Below are 21,532 nucleotides of genomic sequence, written 5' to 3' on the forward strand. Positions count from 1 at the left end.
TGAACTGTGTCTTGTGAATTGAATAAAGATGTGTATGCCTGAAGGAGAGGAAAATAGGAGGATGGGGAAATGATTAATATAGGAAAATAGGTTGACAGACAAATTTCAACATGTGGAATAATTTTTGTGCAATGCCTCCCTATATTTTAGATGGATCCAAGTTTAGAGAAACACAGAGAACAGCTAGTGATTGAAGTTGGCCGAAAGCTAGATAAAGCCCGGATGATTCGCTTTGAAGAGAGAACAGGATTTTTTTCTTCAACAGATCTTGGGAGAATTGCCAGCCACTACTACATTAAATATAATACAATTGAGGTAACATACTACTTTTATCCATCATTTGTTATATTTTGAAATAAAACCAGGATGTTACATTTAATGCATTTTCATTAATAAGATAATTAGTAAAATAATAAATGCAATCCTTCACCAGATTAAATATTTTTACATCCAAGTGGTAAAAAAGTAATTCTAGCGCTGTATAATAGTTCCTATATTCTTCCTCTGTGAAGAAGGGTTCTGAAAAACTACTGTTTTTCATTGGAATGACATTATGGTGGATCCGATGGTGTACTTTTGTCTGCAGTGCCATTCTTCCAAATCAGTGCCAGTGGAATGAGGGCTTTCCTTCCCCTTATGTCATGTGCAGCCCTCCATGATAACAAAAACCTCATCTAATGAATTTCCTGGCCTTCTAGGGCAGATTTTTATAACATTTGAGGTGCTGCAGCAAGTGTAAGATAGATCACTGATTCTAGTGGAAATACTGGGATCCAAAAAAGTTCACCATTGGATTCTGACCTGAGAAACGTTGTCATCTTGTTATACTGAATATTAGAAAAATGTATACTCTTAAAGCAAATAAGATATTTATGCACATACATGTGCAGAAGTAATACAGGCAGCCCTCTTTTTCCATAGACTTGTTGTCCATGGATTCAAACATCCACGACTTGAAAATATTTTCTAAAAATATAAATTCTGAGAAGCAAGCCTTGATTTTGCCATTTTATATAAGGGATATCATTTTACTCTGCCAATGTATTCAATAGGAATTGAGCATCCATGGATTTTGGTATCCATAGTGGGTCCAGGAACCAAACAGCAGCGGATACCAAGAGCCCACTGTAATACATTGATATTTGTTTCCCTGAGTAGCCAGTGTGGCATAGTGGTTTGTGTGATGGACTATGACACTGGAGATCAGAATTCAATTCCCTGCTCAGCCAAGAAACTTACTGGAATTACACTGTCTCAGCCTCAGGGAAGGCATGGCAAACCACTTCTGAACAAATCTTGCCAAGAAAACCCCAAAAGCTGTATAGATTATTTAAAATCCAGTCACTGATGTCTTCATAATTAAATATTTTTGCATTCTAATTAAATTTCCAATTTTTAAATGCTATCTTATTAGCTATTAGTGTGTCAGGAAGTATCCTTTGCATATTGGACTCAAGTAACAAATCTCAAGCTGATACCTTAAAGGAGAATATGCAAAGATTGTGCATCGCTTTTCAAAGGAAACAGAAAGTGTCCTGGCAACTATTGATGGGACTACATATACCCAGACTTTTCCTTAGTTAGATGATGGTAAATGTTCTAAACAGCAAACCAAGTCTCTCTTTTCTGCAGACTTTCAATGAACTTTTTGATGCTCATAAGACAGAAGGTGACATTCTTGCTATAGTGTCCAAAGCAGAGGAATTTGATCAGATCAAGGTAAGAAGCATTACAGTTTCTTTAAAAACCATGATATTTTCTTCAAAAATTCTATTTGTGAGACATTTTTGAACAGATGTTGTAAAGCACAACCTAATATATTGTTTAAACTATTGTGCTGTACTTTCAGTGAAGTATAATAGAGCCTGCAGTTTCATAATTAAATCAATATATTAAGTACTTAGATCCTGTCTTTGGATAAGGCAACTTCTACATGAGCTAGTACATCAGAGCCAGCTATACACATGTATACCTGGGGCTGCCCCTGACTTTTGTATTCCTCGGACTGCCCCTGACTTTGTAGTGTCTGCCAAAGTAGATGTTTTGTGAACTTTGTTGGACTGAATTGCTGATACACAGATATAATGGCTGTTGTGTCATTAGACTATAGTACTTACTTTATTTCTTTTAATCCAAAATGTTTTTTCTAACCAGAATATATTTTCTAGCTGTATGGTAACTATGTTTTTGATTAATTGAACTTGCTTTGAACTGAATGGTCTTAATGATGGACATAAACCAGGAATTGTAAGCAAATGTTCTGTTTTGCAAGCAGTTCGAAAATGTGAATATGTGTGTGCGCGCATTTAGGATTAGTTATATTGAGTAGCTTGGGCAGTTAAACTGGCATTTTTATTTCATTAGCCAACCCATTCTCCACATGACAATTTGATTTGTCAAATGTCAAGTTGGCCCTCAAACTCAGTTGTTAAACCAATAGCCAAAACCTACCCTATTTGTTGAAATGGAAAGCAATAGTATTTTGCTAAATATGATACCTGTTTCTCACTTCTGTGGCTTCAGCTAGTTCTACTTTTTCTTCATCGGTCAAGGATTATAATTTTCTGTTGCAGAAAAAGTAATTTCTGCAACAGTCGCCTGCCCCCAATCTGAATCAGTATGGCTAGTAGACAGGAACATTCTCCCTTCCCAAGAGGCAAAAGTGACATTTCTGAGAGGATTTTGATGCTGTCCCACAGTAAAGATATCAAACAGTGGTGGCTCTCTTCCTGCCTGAGCAGTGTGGAAGTATACAATGAACTTTAATGCGAACAAACTGTTCATTTGTTAACCATAGTTGGGTGTCTTGAAGTAAGATAATTGGTTAGTGATTGAAGAATCCTGCAAATAGTTCAAGTGATAGTTCTGACTTTTCAGCTCTTCTTTTGTGCTGAATGAGCTGGTCAGGCCTTAATGGAAGCTGCTTCTAGGTGGTTCCCTGCAGGTGCCAAACATTTACCCTCTTTAAATAAGTTTTAAACTAATAGGCTTTCAGCAAATCAAAGAATATGTAGATTTATGCTCTGTTTTGCCAGTAAGGGTGAGAATTTGAAATACTATGCATTATTCAAACTGCAGATATGAATATTTCTTTACTTGTATTAAGACTTAATCTTATTAACAGTGAAAACCTTAATACCATGAATCATAGTACTTCAGAGTTTTGAGCTAAGAACATAATATGCTACATGCAAACTATATGATTTTAATGAACGCATTTAATGTTAATTCAAGTTTGACATAATCCAGAAGGACGGAGGTCAAATAAAAAGGGAAATTTTCATCAGGTGGAGGATTGTGTGGTCAGAAGATTTAATTTTTGAGGCATATTACATTTTTATGTGTCAATGGCAACCTTAATAAAAGGTGATGCATAATGAAATGCAATTGTGTCATTATTAAGATATTTTCAATTAGGTCCTATTAAGTACAGTGCTGGGAGACTTGTTTTTCAGGAACTGTAGAATGTTTAAAAACACATTTATTGGGAGGTAATTGACATTTAATTTTCATGTGGAAGATCTGACAAGTTACACCAGCCTTTTCAAAGTCTACTAATTTATATTTCAGGTGAGAGAAGAAGAAATAGAAGAGCTGGAAACTTTGCTGAGTGATTTCTGTGAACTTCCCACTCCAGGTGGTGTGGAGAACAGTTATGGGAAAATAAATATCCTTCTACAAACCTATGTTAGCCGAGGAGAGATGGACAGTTTTTCTCTCATTTCGGATTCCGCTTATGTTGCACAGGTAAAAATTACATATTGATCTGTTAATTTCCCTGTCAGTGACTTAAATTTGACACCTAGAAAACCAGGAATTTTGCACCTTTTTGTCCATGTACGATTGTCATATAATTTTGATTTGGAAACCTGAGGCACATTCACACTACACAGTTATAGTGCTATTATTCTCTTTTAACTGCCATCGTCCCATTCTGTGGAATCCTAGGGCTTGTGGTTTGGTGAAGTGCAAGAGTTCCTTGGCTGAAAATTCCAGATTCCCCCTCTTCACTGTTAATTCCTGGATTCCATGGCATGTTAGCATGGTAGTTAAAAATGAGTGTGTAATACCATATAATTGTGTAGTGTGAATGAGCCCCTGGATATGTGTGGGTGTGTTAACTATAATAAAATTATAGCTATCCACTGTCTTGCACATGAGAGATCAGTTTAATATTGACTTTCTATGATCAACAACCCAACTACTTTGAAATTACAAAAAACTATATGACATCTCTTGGCTTTGGAGACCTGCTGGGTATGAACATTGTCACACATACTGTGCAGTCCTAAGAAATACCTAGAATGTCCTTCTGTGGCTTCTCACTTAAAGAGAGAACTTGGACATCTTTGTGATCAGGCCTATTGTTGCAACTATTGCACTACTACTACTACTACTACTACTTTGTCTTCCTCCTCCTCATCTGTCTTCTAAAGATTAATCTGTTTCTTTTCATTTCACATAATTTGGAGTCACATTTCAATTCAGAACATTCTAGCTGTAGTTCAGATTCTTGTCCCAGCTACTGTGGACCCATTGGGTCAGTTATTGACTGGTAAATCAACATTCACATAAAACCATTGATTCAGTGGGATCAATCTACAGGGCATAGCAAATTAATTTAGCATCCAAGGAGATGTATTACTATTTTAAACAAATAAAATCAGACAAAATGAACAATAGCAGAGACAGCATGATAAAGTAGCAGTAAACTCATACAAAAAAACTTTCCCACTCCTTTGAATTAAAAGGCAAAGTTGATTTCAGCTGTTACTGTCTTAGTGTTTCTCAAAGATACCAGCTGAATCTCTCCACCAGAGCATAGAAAAGTGGCTTTTTTGGACTGGAGCTCTCAGATTCTCGTAACCTTTATGGCCACTGTGATTCTAAGAGTTGTCATCTGAAAAAGTAAGTCTTCCAAGATTGAGTGCTAACCCTTATTATAACATTTCTGTATCAAACAAGCTTGTCCTATAGTAGATAAGGAATGGACATGATACAGTTTATCACCTACTTTTGTTCTGCAGAATGCAGCACGTATTGTTCGAGCCCTTTTTGAAGTAGCCCTTCGTAAACGCTGGCCTGCAATGACATACCGGTTACTGAACCTCAGCAAAGTTATTGACAAGCGACTGTGGGGCTGGGTCAGCCCTTTGAGACAATTTTCTGTCCTGCCACCACATGTTCTTGTCAAACTGGAACAAAAGAATCTCACAGTGGATAAACTGAAGGACATGGGGAAAGATGAAATAGGTAAGATATATAAGGAAGATGGTTACATCTGAGATATTTTGAGCGGAGTTTTGTTGGCTTTATTTTTTCTTATTTTTGTTGTATTTCAATTTTGCCCTATCACAGAGCTTTGGGGAAGTTCACTTTACAAAACTGTAGATACATTTCTGTCACAAAAACTCATTATCCACATTTATATTAACTGACACATAACACAGTACTTTGTTATAACACGGATATAGAAATCTTCCTGCTACAGCATACAACCCTCAGTGGTGCATTTTGTTCAGTATTATCTGTATTGATTGGTACTAGATCTCCAGGGTTTAAGACAAGAGTCTTCCCCAGATGTACCTTGGAAGTATGGGACCATTTGCAAAGTATGTACACTGAGGTACAATATTTTTCATAGATGAAAATGCAATAAATTGTATACCTGCAATTTTGGTTGGTACTTTTATTAATAAATCTGTATTCATTCAGAGTATTCACATTAGCCCTAATCTGCACAAGAATCTATCCAGCTACTTGCCTTCCTCAAGAGCCAGTAACTGTATGGTAAAACACAGATACAAGAACTGAATCCCTAATTCTATCCTGGTACCCCCAGTTAAGATAATCAGTAACAAGATATTCCAATTGAACTGCCACAGTGCACATAGAAACAATTCTAGTGCTAGCTAATATATGTCAACATATATGGAAAACAAAATGGTGGCCAACAGACTAGAAACTATCAATGTGTACCCCAATCCACAATAAAAGGAGACACAAAAGACTGCAGTAACAATAGCACCATAGAATTAGTTTCCCACACAAGCAAAATTATGCTCAAAATTCTGCAGCATATTCTACAATCATACATGGAGAGAGAAATTCCAGAAGTGCAAGCGAGGGTCAGAAAAGGAAGAGGCTCTAGGAACCACATTGTAAACATATGATGGCTAATAGAGAGCACAAAGGAATTCCAAAAGAAAATCAGCACATGCTTTATAGACTATAGCAAAACATTTCCAAAAAGATATGGAACACTCTCAAAAGTCATGGGAGTGACATTACATCTGATGGTACTGATGAGAAATCTGTACTTAGGACAAGAAGCCACTGTTAGAATATAATTCGGAGAAATAGAATGGTTCCCAGTTGTCAAAGTGGTCAGGCTACAACCCTGTTTGTTCAATTTGTAAGTAGAAAATAGCATAAGAAAAGCAGATTTAGACTCAGAAGAAGGAGTGGAAATAGGAGAAAGGAATATCAACAGTCTTAGATATGTGGATGACACCATATTATTAGAGGAAAACATCACAGACTTCGAACAGTTATTAAGGAAGGTCAAAGAAAAAAGTGCAAAGGAAGTCTTAATGCTGAACATTAAAAAAACGAAAATAATGACCATTTGTGATCTACACAAATTTAACCTAGACAGTGAGGAAATCAGAATAGTAAAAGAGTTTCCTTACCTTGAATCAAAATACTTTGTCATACTCTGGCCACATCATGAGAAGACAGAACTCATTAGAAAATACAATGTTGCTGGGAAGGTAGAGGGTAGTAGAAAGAGAGGAAAACCTCACACCAGATGGCTAGACTCAGTCAGAGAGGTCATGGGCCTGAATTTGCAGAACCTAAACCGAGCAGTGGAAGATAAAAGGGTCTTGGAGGTGTCTCATCCACATGTTCACCATGAGCCGGGGTTGACTTGAGGGCAGTTAACAACAACAAAGCCCCCAGTTAAATGGGTGGAGTAATTTGTCTGAGAACTTAGAGAGAGTAGACAATACATCTGTAGAGAACAAAGTGGTATCAAATAGTATGCCTGTTTCTGTGTCAATGTCACTTGTGCATCCCTGTATCTTTCAGTATCTTCCAAAATATCCAATTTTAATGAATTTGTGGATTTTTGAGCTATTTTCTCTATAAGAGTCTGTACATTCTAGTATGCAACAAAATATTTATATTTCCAAAGGAGTAGTCAAAGCCAGCGTGGTATAGTGGTTTGAGTATTGGACTGTCTAGGAGACAAGGATTTGAATCTCCACTTAGGCATAGAAACACATTGGGAGATCTTGGGCATGTCATCTTTGGGAAAAAAGACATTTGAAAAATCTATCAGTACGAGTTAAGGAAAATTATTATAAGCTGATTTGGAAATGGTACTTGACACCAGTGAGATTACATAATATAGATAAGAATAATTCAGGATATTGTTGGAGAGGATGTAATGAATTAAGATCATATATACATATGTGATGGCAATGTAAATATGTAAAAAAATTGGGAAACAGTAATATTAGAAATAGAAAATATTATGGATATAAAAATAGATAGAAAACCAAATATAGTATTGTTATCACTATATAATGATGTAGAATGGAAAAAAGAAGAAAGAAATCTTATAACAAACGTGCTTACAGCAGTGAGATAAATTATAGCAAGAAGTTGGAAAACGAAAATAAATGTGGAACTGGATGATTGGTATAAAGAAGTCTGGCAAATAGCGATTAATGATAAATTAACATGCAAATTGAAAGTTAAAACAGGATTATGGAAAAGAAATTATTTTGATGAAATATGGGAAAAAATATTGAAAAAAAGTATTAAGAAAAGAAGATGGAAAATTACCTTCATGAGATGAATTAAAATTTTGGTTGGAGTATATGGATGGGTATGGCTCCGGGAAAGGGGTGCACTTGGGTGATATTTAGTATAAAATAAGTAAAGTGTTAAAGCATATATTTGTATGAAGAAAATGTAACAATTTGTATTGTAAAATTTAAAAATACTAATTAAAAAAATAAAAGAATTGTCATAGTCAGAAATGACTTGATGGCACACAACAACAAGAAGCCAACAGAAACAGCAGTTGAAACAATGGTTCCAGAGAAACAACTAACAGTCTAGTCTAGTGACATGTCAAAGACTAATGCTTACTATAGCTTTGCAAAATGACAAAAAGTTTCCTTGAATAAATAAATTTCACATACAGTGAAGATACATTATTGATTCTAAGGCCTGTTACAGACTGCCAAAATAAAGCTGCTTCGGGTCTCTTTGGAGTTATGCTGTTTAAATGATGCATGCATCCTAAGAATCTGGAAGCTGCACCAAAGCTGCACTCCAGTGCTTAGGAATGGAGTGTGGCTTTGGCGCAACCTCCGGACTCTTAGGATCCATGCATCATTTAAATAGCATACCTCCAGAGAGACCCGAAGCAGCTTTATTTTGGCAGTCTGTAACACGCACAAGTCTCAGATCAAAAGGTAATGGGGAAGGGGCTTACTAGGTTACATGTTATGTGATTAACACTCTTCCCTTTTGGTAAAGGTTTACTTCTTTCAAGTTTCCTATTTACTTTACAGGGCATATGCTCCATCATGTGAATATTGGATTAAAGGTCAAACAGTGTGTCCATCAAATACCCTCCATTATAATGGAAGCAACTATTCAGCCAATTACACGTACTGTGCTGAGAGTTAGGCTTAGCATCACTTCTGATTTCAAGTGGAATGATCAGGTAAAACTGTATAAAAAGTAAAGTTTGGAGAGTGTGCTGCATGACTCCTCTATTCTAAGTAGAAACCAGCAATAACTAGTAAAATATTTCCTAATTGTTCATACTGTTGCAAGTCTTCATACAAGTTTGGAGTCCAAGTAAGGCCCTGTGCAGACCGGCATTAAAGGACGGCTTGGAGGCAGCGTCGGGGCATAGTGTCCACATGGCGAATGTCCCGACTCCACCCCAGGACAGTGTGACACTGCACGCCACTCCACACGGTGTGTGGTGTTACAGCGCTTCTCTGGCACTTCATCCACACGATGCAGCACCAAAGGAGCACCATAAAGTTGCGACACCACAGCCTTTACAGGGCGCAAAAAGGAATCAATTTTTGCAGTTACTTTTTGCACCTTACAAAGGCCATATGCGGTTGCCGCGGCCCAGATCCGTCGAAAATGGAGGCAACTGCAGGCCGCACCTTAGGGGTGATCTGTACAGCCCCTGAAACAATAATATATGAATCATAATTGTATTGTACATGAGTGGACTTCACTCAGATCATGAGTTCTGTCTGGAGATGAATTCATTTTCATATTGGATGTGAATTGATGTCAAGATTCAGTATTTGATATCCAGCACCAGCAGAATAGAGATTTAATTCACGTCCTCTCTGGTATTCTTTGGAAACTTCCTCTGGACAATTTCCAGAATCCAGATCAGACTTTTAGACTTCATGAGGGGTACTGCAGGAGAGATAGATGTTGTTAATTCTGGCAGAACCAATAGACTCCAGCACACATACATCACCAATTCTAGTCAGTATTGACATCCATAAGTCTTATCCATGCAGTTGGAACAGGCTGAAATTAAGGTTGCACAAATACGCTCTGTAACAGTGTTTCCACTTGCACAGGCACCAAACACATAAAGATTGAAAAGCTTTTCTAATGTGGAAATGGAACAGAATGTGTGGTGTCACTTAAATGCTGGGGATAGGGCTTGCCTGTGAACCCCACCATTCCCCATTTTTAGCCTTATATCTACTCCAGTGTATAAACAGGACTACGATGTTATCAGGTACTCACACAAATTTTAACCAATAGATTTAAATAGCTTCCATAATGTCATTAAGCATAGCTTTTGTAAGAAGCCTACAAAAGAGAACCCACTAGTCCCCTCTAATCTTGAATGAGAATAGATAATAGAAGGAGCCCTTCCTTTAAAGACTGTATAAATTTAAACATATCATGCTGGTGTTACAAAATATTTTACCAACATTTTAAAATAATATTTCTTTGGTCAAAATAGCCCATCCAAACATACACTTTACTGTAAAATACAGGATGAAAGGCTTGAGAAACCTAATTAATATTTTTAGATTAGTATCCATTTTCTTCGTCTTCTAGGTTCATGGAACAGGTGGAGAGCCCTGGTGGATTTGGGTGGAAGACCCTACCAATGATCATATTTACCATTCAGAATATTTTATTATTCAAAAAAAGCAGGTAAATCTCCATTATATAATAGTGTAAAGCACATACCTTGTATAAATTGATCAGATACAGTTTCATAAGCATCAATTTAAGGTAAATATTGTAACACAGTTATATTAGATGTATTCAGTATCTACTTGCCTGAATTTGATTTGCAGATTCATGTGCTGAAATTGGCTTTCTATGTAGTCATTCAGGGACCTCACTGTAAAAATAAGATCAAATAAAGGATTTGCCTTACCTGTGTCTCTGAAGGGACAATTACTCACAGATAAAAAATCAAATATGTGGTGATTCCTTCTATTATCCTTGTCAATACAGATTATTACTAGCTACAATTCCATCAAAAGAAATCATTTAATAAGCAAGAATCCAATCCTGTCCCTGAAACACAACTGGATTTCTCCAGTTTTACTGTATGTTTTGTAAATATAAACAGACACCTTACTGTAGTTTGCTTACATTTTTTCGCCTTTTGTAATGCATCAGTGAATTGAGTATCAATTTTTAGCAATCTGGAGAACAATAATAGTTACACATGTTTTGTTTACCATAGGTCATCACAAAAGAAACTCAACTCTTGGTATTCACAATCCCAATTTTTGAACCACTGCCATCTCAATACTATATCCGGGCCGTGTCTGACAGATGGTTAGGAGCAGAGGCTGTGTGTATTATCAATTTTCAGCATCTAATTCTACCAGAGAGACATCCACCTCATACAGGTAACCGTGACGAACACTTCTCTGGAACCCTCAATAATCTGTCCCTCTCTGGACTCAGCAAGACCCTTTCTGCCTTTTCTGTCACTAATGGAATTTTCATCTCCTCCCAGCCAGCATTCTATTGGCTGATGCCAGCTGGCTCTTAAATCTGCCTATTCATCACAGTAACAGTCTAATGTTAGCACCCCTGTACAATTACATCACAGCTACTTGTGTTCAGATTCTTTAAAAATTATGTCTGTCTCCAATTAGTGTATATAATGCTGTATTTTTTCTACTTCTTTATAGTTTTAACAACAGCAGCAGCAATAATAATAAACTAGTCACAACAATGATTGGCTGATCATTTTTAATGAATTTTTGGAATGCTCTTTTGACCATAGCAAATTTTCTCATTCTTTACTAGTCTTTCTTTTAAAATATTGGACATTAACAGTAGCAGAATTTTCAGGAACTAAGAGGGAGTAGCATTTAAAAGAAGGGGAGATTAATGTTTATTTGTTTTGTCTATGAACCCTAAAAGTACATGGGCATTACCTTCACCCTATCAGTCTGCACATTACTGAGTCATGAATACAAAAACAGTTGGCACATGAGTTTGTTTGCTTCTTCTGGGTTCACCAAAGAACTATACATCAGTGGGACTATTATCATAAAGGCCTCCATTGTTGCTATCCCTGTCTCATTTAAAATTCAGCATACTGACTGGACTCAGTAATGTACACGTCTAGAGCTGTGAGCTCCTTTTTTCTTTTTTCTATATATAAATTCATACATGCATGTGATGCGTTTAGCCATTGTTGTGCTGTGCCTAAGCTGTCTGGAGAAACATGTGTACCCTATTTATCTAATTGACTGATCAATGAGTACTATTCTGAAGAAACAAAAAGATATTTACACATCGGCAGATAGGGGACCGCCAGGATTTATGGTAATTGACTGCCATTCCCATCTGGTTCCTCTGAAACAGTGCAGTGTACAGAGGTCCTGCTAGACAAAGATCAAGAAAAGGCTTTTTTCTCCTTCTGACAGATCCCAAGAAATCACTGCATTAGTGGGAGATGATGAAAGACTTCTGAAGTATCTATGAAAAGTATGTTAAGAATATTAAGCCTTGAAGCCTTAGCAAATTTTATGGCTCTCCAACCATACCTTACAATAGAACATCCTAAGAGGGGCATTGGGATCTCGAGCCAAACAAAACTTCAAAGAAAGCATCTGTTTAACAGAATCATTGCATGTCCCTGCTAATTTGATAAAAGTCCAATCCACTCTGGCTATATTTGGATCCCAGCTTCCTCACTTCATCCTTCCTAATAGTTTGGCAGGCAAAATCTTCAAATTGTTGTATGTAGTCATTATGCTGATGAATATTTGTTTTTCTGATTATTTTAAAATTTACTGCAGGAAAACAGGCACATGCCTTTCTGGTTTTTCCAATGCAGTTTCCTGTGGTGGCATGGTGGTTTGTTGTTGTTTTTAATTTATCTTAATGTAACATAGGTTTAAAAAATCTTTATATAGCTTGGCCTCTAGTTGTTTGTAGAGTGAGCTCATGCTTGTCAGATGTTTTTTCGCATTGAGCCTTAAGATGGTCAGTGTGGGTTCATGCATAGCCTTCCAAAGCAAAAGTAAAACAGACACCTCCTTTATCTCAATCGTACCTTCCTAGGAGGCATGTTTGGTGAGAACATGAAAGAGGGTTTTCTCACTAACTACTTGATGTTGTAAAACTCTTCTCCAAGGGAAGCTAGGATAGCATCTTCCTGTTGTCTTTCTACTGGCAGACAAAGACCTTTTAATCAGAGTTCGTACAGGTGTAAGTGTCCTTTAAATAGCTGGTTGGGACTTTGAAGATAAATACTAGTACTTTAAGTTAGGCCTGGAAATGTCCTAGCAATCAAAGCAATTGATGCAGGGTTGATGTTACATACTGTAACTACTTAGCCTCAGCAGACAACTAAATGGCTACATCGTGCACCAGCTGAAGCTTCAAAAACCATCTTTAAAGGCAGAGTAGAATGCATTGTAATGTTTTAGCCTGAATGTTACTGAGATACTAATGACACCATCCTTCAGAAGGGGGTACCCACATACTATAACCAATTACATGTCTCTGTCCAGTTAGAGGCTTTCTCCTACCCACAGTATCTCTGTTTTACAATACATTTGCCCTTATTCCATTCCAAGATACTCATACAGGATTCCCAGCAAATAGGTCACAGTAGGCCTTCATGGAGTCCCTATGATCCTTCAGGCCTATATAAATCAGGCACGTGTTTTTATTATAAAGGGGGGGGGGAGTCTCCCTCTGACACCAGACCTTCTCTTCCATCCTCCCTTTTTGTGTTGGTGGTAAAAAATAACTGGAAGCATGTGAATGGATGGGCTGCATCTGGACCTTGGGCCACACACAGCCCCCTATGCATATTTACAGCCCCTCAAGCATCCCCTGCCTTACTATATCCACTGTTGCCATAAAGCAGTGTTTAACTTTTATGACAACTGTATTCCTTTCAAAACATGGCACACTTTCCCTCTGTGTCTTGTGTACAACCAGAATATACTCTTGGAAGCGCACCCCACTCCCAAACTAGTTGGCTTATAAAAAGAGTTCATCCATTGTGTTAAAGGAGATGAGTTCCTGAACTGTGAGTCTTAAATTATGGGACTGTGAGGGGAGGGTTGAGGGCTGCAGTGGAGGTTCAACCACTGGTGTGTTCTGGGTGATAATGTGGCCCTTTGGGTTTTTTTCACCTTGATACAAAACTTACCTTGACAAAAATAATTTACCATGGGGAACAGTCTTCTGATAATAATTCATGTAAACATAGAAAATTATCCTTTAGACAAGCCCATATGGAAGACTTAGCACTGTCCTGTGTCTAACATTGTCATTAGTTCCATTATAATTGTCCTTAATTGACTGTAACCCTAATTTGTGCATTAGCTTTAAATGAATATGAGCCTTCTCTTTCTTCCCCCTCTGGAGGTGGTAAGGAAATGTTCATTTCTGTTTTTGTTTTACCTAATCACAGTTCAACCTTATCTATGGACACAGATTAACTATGGCTAATCTTAACTAGGATTTGCTAAAACAAGCCAGTTTCAAATCCTGATTTGTTTTTTAAAGTAAGTAGTCCTCACGGTGGTTGTTCCTGCTTCCCAATCCCAGATATTTTTTGGGCTTTCACTCCTAGAATACTTAGCTTTGAATACTTAGGAGCCGCCTCAGAAAAAAAGTCCTATTGTTCCCTGGCATTATTTTGAAGATGGCTTCAGTGTCACTGTGGGAGGTAGGTCCATGGAAGTAGGTCCCTGCAATGCTTGACATTGAAACCCAGTAGACTTCATAATTGGTGATGAAAGAGAAAAAGAAGAAGCTGTTTGGTATTATTCAGTAATCTCGGTGCCAAAAGGTCCAAATCTATTCTTTATTTTCTGTGTGCTCATGTTGACCTTTGATAGTCCATGAATTTGATTAACAAAATATTAAATGGAGCCACTGAGCAAATATTTTGTGGCTGTCCTGTGCTGATAGGTAGAATGTAGTATATGTATCCTGGGTTTCTGGACAGTAGAATACACTATGACCTAAATGCCCAGAAAGGCACCAGATCTTTACTGATCTTTGAAGCTAAGCAGTATCAGCCCTGGTTAGTACTCGGATGAGAGATCAGAAAGGAATTGCAGGTGCTGTAGGCTGTATTTCAGAGGTAAAAATTGACAACTGGCCTCTGAGTTTCTTGAAGAAAACCATGTAAAATTCATGGGGTTGTCATACAAACAGGCAACTTGAAGACATACAAACACACATAAAGAGAGGGGAGCCTATACTAGAAATGTGGCATTCGCCATTAAGAATTACTATATGCTTGTTCTCCCAGGATGTGTAAGATCTCTTTCAAAGGTTCCCAATGGCACGCTGACATTGTCAAACTTTTCTTTGCACCTGTGAAGTCTAGAAAGTCCGTTTCTGAAGGAAAGAGTTTGGGTACTAAAACCTGGTTGTTCTAGTGAGTCAGATTAAATGTCATGCTACTTCTTTTCAGGTTGTGCTTCCTTCTGAATCCCCTGAGTGCAGTTTTATTTTTAGCCCTTGCCCTTGTTGGAACCACCATTGTACAAACAAGCCCTTGTTTTTCAAGGCTCAGTATCCTCATTCTAGTCCACTATATTCTCAGAGCTGGTTTGGTTATTTTGCCCTCATAAATTATGGGGTATATTTGCTTTGATATAGTAGATTTAGATCTAATTACAATAGGTTTGATAAGATGATGGCCTCTTATGAAAAGGTCTGTCTATGCAAATTTTGGACACTTGGTATCCTTAACAATCTGTTTTAAAATATATATAGATGTGTAAAATAAACCTTTTAGTCATCATTGCTGTGTACACTCAAATTTTGTTATCAGAAAATTATATTCCCTGTTAAAATCGGAGTTCCTAGGTCACATTTAGTAATAATGAGTTTTCTAGGATATTGTGCATTGCTATTCAAAATAACCTGTTCTATTTAACTGCACATTTAAAACATACTAATGATGATTACTCATCCTTTTTTTAATTTTAGAATTATTGGACCTCCAGCCTTTACCTGTCACAGCCTTGGGACATCCTGAATATCAAGCCCTATACAAATTCACTCATTTCAACCCAATTCAGACCCAGATATTCCATACATTATATCACACAGATTGTAATGTCCTCCTGGGAGCACCCACTGGCTCTGGAAAGACAGTTGCGGCAGAATTAGCTATCTTTAGAATTTTCAACAACTATCCCACATCAAAGGTTTGCTTTCTGTACTCTGCTTTTCATTAATCCTCAACTTGTCTAGTGAATAAAAATAATATTCTGTAAGAGTACTCTGGGTAGGTAGGTGGTTTTGTAAACTACTTCATCATATCTTGCCAAATTGGGGGAATTGTTGCTAAAATTGAAAATTCTGTTTTCTCTGCTTCATTCTGAAACAAAATGGCAGGCAGACAATAATCTCTGCAGTCAAGAGGAAAATCTTTTTAAATCTGTAACATTTCTGAACTACCTGTTAAATATTTTCTGTGTAGATTACAAATAAGTTAAAAATTGAAGTATGAAGTTGAAAACTGAAATGTAAAAATAAATGTCACCTGAATAAAAAAAAAACAGTACCAAAAACACCCATTGCATGTTGTCAAGTCAGCTTGGACTTGATGACCCTATGGATAGGAATCATCAGACCTCTTATTTTTAAAAAATCTAGTGGATTTTTAAAGTTCTTTCTACACAACAGTGGCATAACAGTACACACTACTGTTGTGCATAAAGAACTTTTAAAAAAGACAAATATTTTAAAAAGTCTAGGCCAATAAAAGATCTTTACCTGGAACCAAAAAGAGAACCTTACTATCTGTTGGGTAGGCCACACTCTGGAGGTTTTTTTTGTTTGTTTGTTTTGTTTTGTTTTGTTTTTTGCACCTTGATAAAAGGGAATTTCTCCCTGCTGCCCATTTGCTTTGCATAATTTCATGGGGAGTACCCAGAGAAGGGTGTTACTGGAGAGATGATCGCAGGGCAGGGCATAGGCCACCCATGGGCTGGACAGGACTCCTGGCCCGCTTTTTGTAGCTCATGAAGCCTCCCCACCAGTCCACCAAAGTCCTATCCTCCCTCACCAGAAAAAAGGGGGAAAAGAAAAGAAATTGTCAATGTGTTTGTAGACCATTTTTACCAAGCCGTGTCCTCAAACATTTGAAAATATGCAAAAATACCCCCACCTGAATGAGCAGCCCACAATCCTATACTACCCCAAAATATCCGTTTTCTTCTGTATTCCTGCTTAAAAGGGTGACAGGAGGTAAAATGGCCTATTTGGAAAATATAAGCATTAGAATTGGTGGGGAGGGGCGCGGGGGGGGGGTCCCTGGGGGAAATTGGCCCCTGACTCCCACAGTTTCCCATCCCAGTCTAGGGGTATAAATCATTGTAATAACAGAAGTGAATGTTTTAGTTGTTTAGTTCTCTGACAGAGAAGGCTAAATGTCTCACAAAACTACAGTACCCAGAATTCCCTAGTATTGATCCAGGACAGTTAAAGCAGTCTCAAACTGGATTATTTCTGCAATGCGTTTTGTACCATGTTTCTCTTCCTATATGGAACAGAAGAGTGACTATGGCCCGTTACAGACGGGCCTTAAACTACGGATTCAGTCCGTACTAGGGCTAAAAAGGGGCGTCGCTTCCAGATGCCCCTAACCCTAGTACAGACTGAGTCCGTACAAAATGGTGGCGCCCCTTCCACATGGGGGCCGCCATGACGACGTCATGAACGTGCCGCCTCCAAATGGGGCGGCATGGATGTGACGTTGTCGCGCTACGCGAGGGCGCTTAGTGCGCCCTTTCGGCAGAGTAGGAAGGAGCTCCGAAATGGAGCTCCTTCCTGGTTTGCGTCGCTGGCGCAGCCATGTGAAGGCTGCACCAGCAACGCAAATCAGAAAGGGGCCAAGCGGCCCCTTTCTGAGAGTCCCCGCCGCCGTTGGGGTGTCCTTGGGGCTTGAAGCCCCAAGGACACCTCTTTCCAGGTCGCGGGAAAGCGGCCTTTTGCCGCTTCCCTGCAGCCTGGAAAGTGGCGGATCGGGGCCTCAGAGACTGCCGTTCTGGCAGCTGAGGCCCCAATCCGGTGGGGAAAGGGTTGGTTACAGGCCGCCCCAAACGGACGGTCTGTAACGCGCCAAGGATTCCAAAACACACTGGAGAAATAATCCAGTTCAGTGGATGGCTACCTTGTCACCTAGACTATGGAATTCTCTTTTTAGGGCAGTTCTGTTATACTCTTCTTGGCTGAAAGTGGGCAAAGTGCAAGTGTGCAAATATTGGGGGGAGGGCAACTCCTATCAGCCCTAGTCAGGATAGCTAATGGTGAGGAATGCTGGAAGTTGCAACCCAGGAATATCTGGAGCACTGCATGTTGTTCACCTTGTGCTCCCTATGTTTGTTATTCAACAAGTATTTAGCCTGCCAGTTTGAACATTGCTACTGATCTTTGCCTTAAAGCTGTTTTTTTATGTAGCAAATTTTATCTTCATTTGTCTATTTCTTTTTTTTTTTTTTCATTCTATGATGCGTTTGTTCTTAGATGTTTTGAGCACTGTTTAAAATAATCCGGCTATCCTTGTGTTAAATAAAAATACACTGTATTTCACTTTTTAAATATCAGTTACTTCAGTGGCACTTCACAGAAGTAATTTCCCATAATGACAGGATTTGATGACACCTAAATTCTAGTGTTTTATCTTGCAAATTCCACCATTTAATAGATAAAACATGACCCCATAAGCATATTACCATACTCAGTATCAGTTTTCGTTTTTTACAGGTTTATGTCACCATTTTACTTTTAATTTTTGCATAACTAACAATACAGACTGTTTTATAACATTATTTTCTGTTTTGGTGAGATAATAATAATGATATTCTGATTATATAAATGAGTAGATATCTTAAATTCAAGGTGGTGTAACTGCTTTGAAGAATAAATAATTTTTGAGTGCTGAAGCAGTCTCTTTTTGTTTAAAGCAGGCAACTAGACTCATTGTTTTGGGGGGGGAGGATTAAATGCTGGCCTTTGTGCTAATGAACCTACACAATTATAACTGTATGTTTTTCAGTTTGTTTATATTGCTCTTTGTGTTTCTTTTTCTTGTGCTTTGAAGGCAGTGTATATTGCTCCACTAAAAGCTCTGGTGCGAGAGAGAATTGAAGACTGGAAAATCAGAATCGAAGAAAAGCTTGGTAAAAAGTAAGGTTTTCATTTTTAAAAAATTTCTTAGTGAAAAATGAAGTGCTTTTAAGCCCCTGTAACAGTCAATATACTGTGTGTTAACATTGTTTCTATTTGCTGGCACATATAAAATGCTTGTCAGCAAATGCCACAATAAAATTGATGTTCTTGATAATTTCTTTATTTCTGTTAATAACGTATTAAACTCTATCTTTAGATAGAATTTAAGAAATTTGTTCTTTTTTCCTTAAATCATGCAGATATAGAGATATACAGATGACCACTTCTGAAACTCAAGATCCTGCTAACTTCATATGTATATACAGAGCCTAGCTCAAAAACAAGTTGTTTGCATGTTGATCTAAATTTATTTAAGAATCCTAGTATTGAAACATGTTGTCTAAATGCATCACAATTTAAAATTCACTTTATATTAGTAAAATTATTTTAATTAGATCATGTATTAAAAATCTTCTGAGCTTTTCTTTCTTAAATTCTTATCTCTGTATGAGGAACCTTTCAGTTCACTAGGACCTCTGTGCTGCTGCCTTTTCAGCAATAAACAGTGGTTTTTCTTCTGAGAAGAAGTACTATAATTAAGGTAGAGTCACTGCTTTCTTTTTCAATGAGGGACATGAACAGGAAGTGATCCTAGTGTCTAGGATACAATTGTGAATTCATTGTTGCATTCAGACAAAATAGTGTTATTTATCATGTTCATATGAAATACTAATGTACTTTCTACTTGCCAAATAGATAAAAATATCTATTTACCACTTCACAATGACCATTTGACTTGCTTTACAGGGTTGTGGAGTTGACAGGGGATGTGACTCCTGATATGAGGTCAATTGCCCAAGCTGATCTTATTGTTACTACTCCAGAGAAATGGGATGGGGTCAGCAGAAGCTGGCAGAACAGAAGCTATGTTCAGAAAGTTTCCATTCTCATCATAGATGAGATCCATCTGCTAGGTGAGCATCATTTTTATCATTATTATTGCTGGAATTGAAGTGTGCTCTAGCATTGCTAGCAGAACTTTAAAAAATATTGATGTGGATTCTTCCTTTTCTCTTTCTTTTCTAGGGGATGAGAGAGGACCTGTACTAGAAGTTATTGTGTCTCGTACTAACTTCATCTCATCTCACACAGAAAAACCTGTCAGAGTTGTTGGTCTGTCAACTGCATTAGCTAATGCCAGAGATCTTGCTGACTGGCTAAATATCAAACAGGTATGTAGAAGACAGTAAAATCCACCAGAACCAGACTACCATTAGGTAGAGTGAGGCAGCTACCTCTGGTAATGGACACTGGCTGTTGTGAAAGTTAGTTATAGTTGGCCCTGGTAACCACTGGGTTTGGTTCCAGGACACACGGACACACACGGATACCAAAATCGGTTAATGCTCAAGTCTCATTAAATACAAAGGCAGAATAAAATGGTGTACCTTAAATAAAATGGCAAAATCAACGTTTGCTTTTTAGAATGTATATCTTTTTTTAACATTTACAAGCCATGGATGGTTGAATCTGGAGATATTGATGACTGATTGTATTGAATTTCTTATTGGTGTTTTTACTGCAACACAAGGCACCATCCACAACACATGGCAAAGGTTCCTAGACCTAAACATGTTGGGCACATTCCACCATATCAGTGGCAACAACAGCTTACAGAGTAGTAACTTCACTTGAGAACATTTATAAGTCTGCTGGATGGAAAGAGCCATTGACATTCATGAGACACTATAAAGTTGACAAATTTTAGAGCTAGTCAAGCAGGCTTTAGTAGAACAGTACTTCAGGCTGCTGTGAATGATCATACTGAATGGGTCCTCACTGCTGCTTATGACTTGGGTATACGTTGTGGGTGGTTCCTTCAGCCTCACTGAGAATGAGTGGTCGATACTTATTGTGAATGGTAATTCTGGGCAGGTTGAAGAAACCATCCATCTGCACCGTGTGTGTGTCAGTAAATAAATAAATAAATCACAGTGCTTTCAGATATTGTTGGAATGGTTAACAAGACTAGAAAAGAAATCTTAGGAGAAAGGAGTTGGCAGCAACAGTTGTACTGTCTTAGAATTTTGAGGATCCTGCCACGACATCTATACTTTTTTGGGGGGGAGGGGGAGTTGACAGTAGCAGCCTAACATTATTTGTAAGAATAAAACCAGACATAAGCATGAACAAAGAACAATTTTGTCTTATTTCTTTAGATGGGGCTGTTCAATTTCAGGCCCTCAGTGCGTCCAGTTCCATTGGAAGTACATATTCAGGGCTTCCCAGGTCAGCACTATTGTCCCCGTATGGCAAGCATGAACAAGCCAGCATTTCAGGGTATGTAGCTACAACTATAATTTTCTTTAAAAATCCACAGTAGACAAATTTATATCATGGACTGGTATGTATCTCCTTACTTTGTCTTAAGAATATATTTTTAACAGTATGATCTAGTTTCAGACCTCATACATTAAAATAGCTTAACATAAAACGTGTCCATGGAACGTGAATATATTCCAAACAGAATAATTGAAATTACTGTTCTCATTTGACACAATGGAAACACTTTAGTATTAATATTTTAAAATTTACAACATTTAAACCCTTTCTCAGAATAAATTCAATAACAAATTTGATCCTTGTGGAAGCTTTAAAAACTGTTAACAGAAGCTGCATGTCAAGCTGAGCTTCCATAATTCTGATTTCAAGGCAATAACCATAAACTTTAGAATTTTCAGTGAAACTAAATATGTCTCTCTTTTCAATTTTTTATTCTTAAACTGGCAAGTGGGATAGATTTAAGAACCACCTTCATATTTTA

At 37.6% G+C, this 21,532-nt stretch overlaps 1 protein-coding gene across 1 annotated transcript in view; it reads left to right on the forward strand.

The window, feature by feature from the left end:
* ASCC3 (activating signal cointegrator 1 complex subunit 3) overlaps positions 1-21,532 on the forward strand; it is a 332,057-nt gene that overhangs the window by 201,720 nt on the left and 108,805 nt on the right. The window contains exons 18-29 of the mRNA XM_089530681.1: positions 151-315; positions 1,633-1,719; positions 3,571-3,747; positions 5,028-5,253; positions 8,592-8,746; positions 10,135-10,233; positions 10,778-10,946; positions 15,520-15,740; positions 18,641-18,726; positions 19,516-19,682; positions 19,795-19,940; positions 20,928-21,048. Of these exons, the coding sequence (XP_089386807.1) occupies positions 151-315; positions 1,633-1,719; positions 3,571-3,747; positions 5,028-5,253; positions 8,592-8,746; positions 10,135-10,233; positions 10,778-10,946; positions 15,520-15,740; positions 18,641-18,726; positions 19,516-19,682; positions 19,795-19,940; positions 20,928-21,048 (1,819 nt within the window). The remainder of the gene's footprint in view (positions 1-150; positions 316-1,632; positions 1,720-3,570; positions 3,748-5,027; positions 5,254-8,591; positions 8,747-10,134; positions 10,234-10,777; positions 10,947-15,519; positions 15,741-18,640; positions 18,727-19,515; positions 19,683-19,794; positions 19,941-20,927; positions 21,049-21,532) is intronic.

Source organism: Sceloporus occidentalis, unplaced genomic scaffold (assembly GCF_023333645.1).
Source record: "Sceloporus occidentalis isolate IW3139 unplaced genomic scaffold, rSceOcc1.0.p SCAF_6, whole genome shotgun sequence".
Taxonomy (NCBI): domain Eukaryota; kingdom Metazoa; phylum Chordata; class Lepidosauria; order Squamata; family Phrynosomatidae; genus Sceloporus; species Sceloporus occidentalis.